A 3,137-nucleotide genomic window follows, 5' to 3' on the forward strand; every position below is an offset into this window, starting at 1 on the left:
CCCAGTCCCTTCAGTGGCTTTAACAAAACCCAGACCCCCACGTCCCGGCCAATGGAGGCGATTTAGACTGGAGCGGGACCGCGTCTGTCAAAAGCCCGACTCGGCAGCAGCGGCGGAGTCCAGAAGGAGAGCTGGAGCCGCCGCGCTGCCTCCCCGCCCCCGCCGGGATTTATTGAGTATTTGGACTGGACAATTAAGTGGCCCTGATGATGTTACCAAGCCCGGTCACCTCCACCCCTTTCTCAGTCAAAGACATTTTGAATCTGGAGCAGCAGCAGCAACATCAGTTCCACGGCGCGCACTTGCAGGCGGACTTGGAGCACCACTTCCACTCGGCGCCCTGCATGCTGGCCGCCGCTGAGGGGACGCAATTTTCTGACGGAGGGGAGGAGGACGAGGAAGAAGAGGGAGAGAAACTGTCCTATTTGAACTCACTAGCTACAGCCGATGGCCACGGGGATTCGGGGCTCTGCCCCCAGAGCTATGTCCACACGGTCCTGCGAGACTCGTGCAGCGGGCCTAAGGAACATGAAGAGGAGCCCGAGGTCCTGAGGGACCGGAGCCAAAGTGAGTAGAGGGGGAAAGGAAACGCACCCGCACATCTGGAGCAATGGCGGGGTGCCCGCAAACAGCCCACAAATCTCGCCAGCACGGCTGCCCGCCCCGTTAGCCCCGGCTGGGGTCATGCCCTGGCCCTGGTCAACGACAGCTCCGCAAAGCGCAGGTGCCTGCAAGGGAGCCAGGGCGGAGGGAGAAAGACAAGGTGACTCCGTCAACTACTCCCCCCAGAGGGGGGAGGCGATGCAGCCCCGGAGGGAAGGGAAAATAGTTACTGCTACCCTGATGGTGATAAGCAACAAGGGCTCAGCTGCTGGGTGCTGACAGCTCATAGTATTTTTGCTCTTCCCAAGAGCTAGAGGGGCACGAGCCTGAACTCTTCCCACTTTCTCTGTAGCGTGAGACGAGTTTTCTGAGGCCAGGGCAGCCGCTCCCTCTTCCTGGAAAAGACAGTCGAAGCAGCTTGTGTGCCTAGTGTCCACAGGGCGCAGGAACGTCGGTAGAGTTCAGCTGGGTGGTTTCCTCACTTCTCCGCCTGGAACTCAGCGTCCTCGCACCCACGGCACCCGGCAGAGAGGGAGGGGATGCTGGGAGAGTGCGTGGGAACACAGTCCATTCCGCACTCACACCCCTGAGGCACCAGACTTTTTTGAAAATTCTTAACGTTTTGCTTTGTGTCCCAGGCTGTGGGGCTTCGGGCTGAGTGAAAAACGCGCCGAACTTAGATCCTGGCTGCTCAAGTAGGATGCGAGGTGAATTGGGTAGGGAAATAGGACAACTGAATAAAGCCTCCAAGGAAGTGTTTGTTTCTGAGGAGAGAGAGCCAAAGAATCTCCTTCCCTAAGAGGAGGTTTGATGTGGTGGAAGCCAAGGCCTGTGCTCTGACAGCTCCCCGGGCCTAAAATCGACATGAAACTGTCTAAATCAATCAAATTTCTTTTTCTCTCTAAGGTAATACAGATGTCGTCAGGCAGACATTTAGCTATGGGCCTGTAGGCTTTTAAAAGTAAAAAACTGTCCCTGGGCAATACATGAGCGTTACACTCAGACATTTACGAGCAGGAAGATTTTCGCAGAACGCACGCATACCAGCTCCCAAATACCAACATGTCTCACACCTTCAGCTATTCATGACGGAGTGGAAGGCAAACGAGTTTGCAAATACTATAGTTATTATGGAGTTGCAAACTTCCATCCTGAAAATAATCATCAGCACGCCGAGCCGCACGTTTAATACAGGGTAATCTCTCGCAGATGCTCAAGTTCTAAATAAACGCGCACTAACTACCCCTCCCCACGGAACGTGCCTCCACCCGCCAAGGGCGTTGTGAGGGGCCTTGGGCTATCGCAGGGTTCCACGGCGTCAGGAGCCACAAACTTTCCCCAAAGTCCCAGCAGTTATTACCGCACACTCCGCGCTGCCCCCCAAAGGGGCCACAGTGCTCCGGGACCGGAGCCGCGGTGAGATCGGGAACAATTAAAGGACGCTGTTGTTTTGCTTCTTCCGCAGAAAGCTGCCAGCTGAAGAAGCCTCTGGAGGCGGCCGGAGACTGCAAGGCAGCGGAGGAGAGCGAGAGGCCGAAGCCACGCAGCCGCCGGAAGCCGCGGGTCCTCTTCTCGCAAGCCCAGGTCTTCGAGCTGGAACGCAGGTTCAAGCAGCAGCGGTACCTGTCGGCCCCCGAGCGCGAGCACCTCGCCAGCAGCCTGAAGCTCACGTCCACGCAGGTGAAGATCTGGTTCCAGAATCGCAGGTACAAGTGTAAGAGACAGCGGCAGGACAAGTCTCTGGAGCTGGGCGCGCACGCGCCCCCGCCGCCGCCGCGCCGCGTGGCAGTGCCGGTGCTAGTGCGGGACGGCAAGCCGTGCGTCACGCCCAGCGCGCCAGCTTACGGTGCGCCCTACAGCGTGGGCGCGGGCGCCTACTCCTACAACAGCTTCCCCGCCTATGGCTATGGGAACTCGGCAGCCGCCGCCGCAGCCGCGGCTGCTGCAGCCGCCGCCGCTGCGGCCTACAGCGGCAGCTACGGCTGTGCGTACCCGGCAAGCGGTGGAGGCGGCGGCGGGGCCTCCGCGGCGGCCTCGGCCATGCAGCCCGCCTGCAGTGCGGCCGGAGGCGGCCCCTTTGTGAACGTGAGCAACCTGGGCGGCTTCGGCGGCGGCGGCGGCGGCGCGCAGCCGTTACACCAGGGTGCGGCGGCCGGGGCCGCGTGCACGCAGGGCACCTTGCAGGGCATCCGGGCCTGGTAGGGACCGGGCGGGTCATGCGGCAGCCGCCCCACCGCAGCCTGGCGCCGCGGGACTGAAGCGCGAGAAAGGCTGGATCCAAGGAAGGGCCAGGTCCCCTCGTTAAATAAAAATAAATAAATAAATAAATAAATAAATATATATATATACACACGTCTCGCTCCCCAGAGCCCCGGAGCGCAGCTCACGCGAGGCCTGGGGAAGGGGGCTCAGGGGCGAAGAGGATGCCCGGGAGTGGTCACGAAGACTGTCTCTGAGGCAGAAACGCCGGCTGGGTGCTGGGAGGACGATGGCCCCGAGCTTGGCCCCAAAAGGAGTGCGAGAGGCTGAGACTC

The 3,137-nt window shown here is 60.1% G+C and overlaps 1 protein-coding gene across 1 annotated transcript; it reads left to right on the forward strand.

Moving 5' to 3' along the window:
- Positions 1-206: 206 nt before the first annotated feature.
- On the forward strand, positions 207-2,805 carry NKX2-3 (NK2 homeobox 3; the record flags this gene model as incomplete). The annotated part of the gene is made up of 2 exons (XM_082673512.1): positions 207-567; positions 2,069-2,805. 2 exons carry the CDS (start codon positions 207-209, stop codon positions 2,803-2,805), a joined length of 1,098 nt encoding a protein of 365 aa, XP_082529638.1.
- Positions 2,806-3,137: the final 332 nt, after the last annotated feature.

Source organism: Grampus griseus (assembly GCF_964374135.1).
Source record: "Grampus griseus genome assembly, chromosome: 16".
Taxonomy (NCBI): domain Eukaryota; kingdom Metazoa; phylum Chordata; class Mammalia; order Artiodactyla; family Delphinidae; genus Grampus; species Grampus griseus.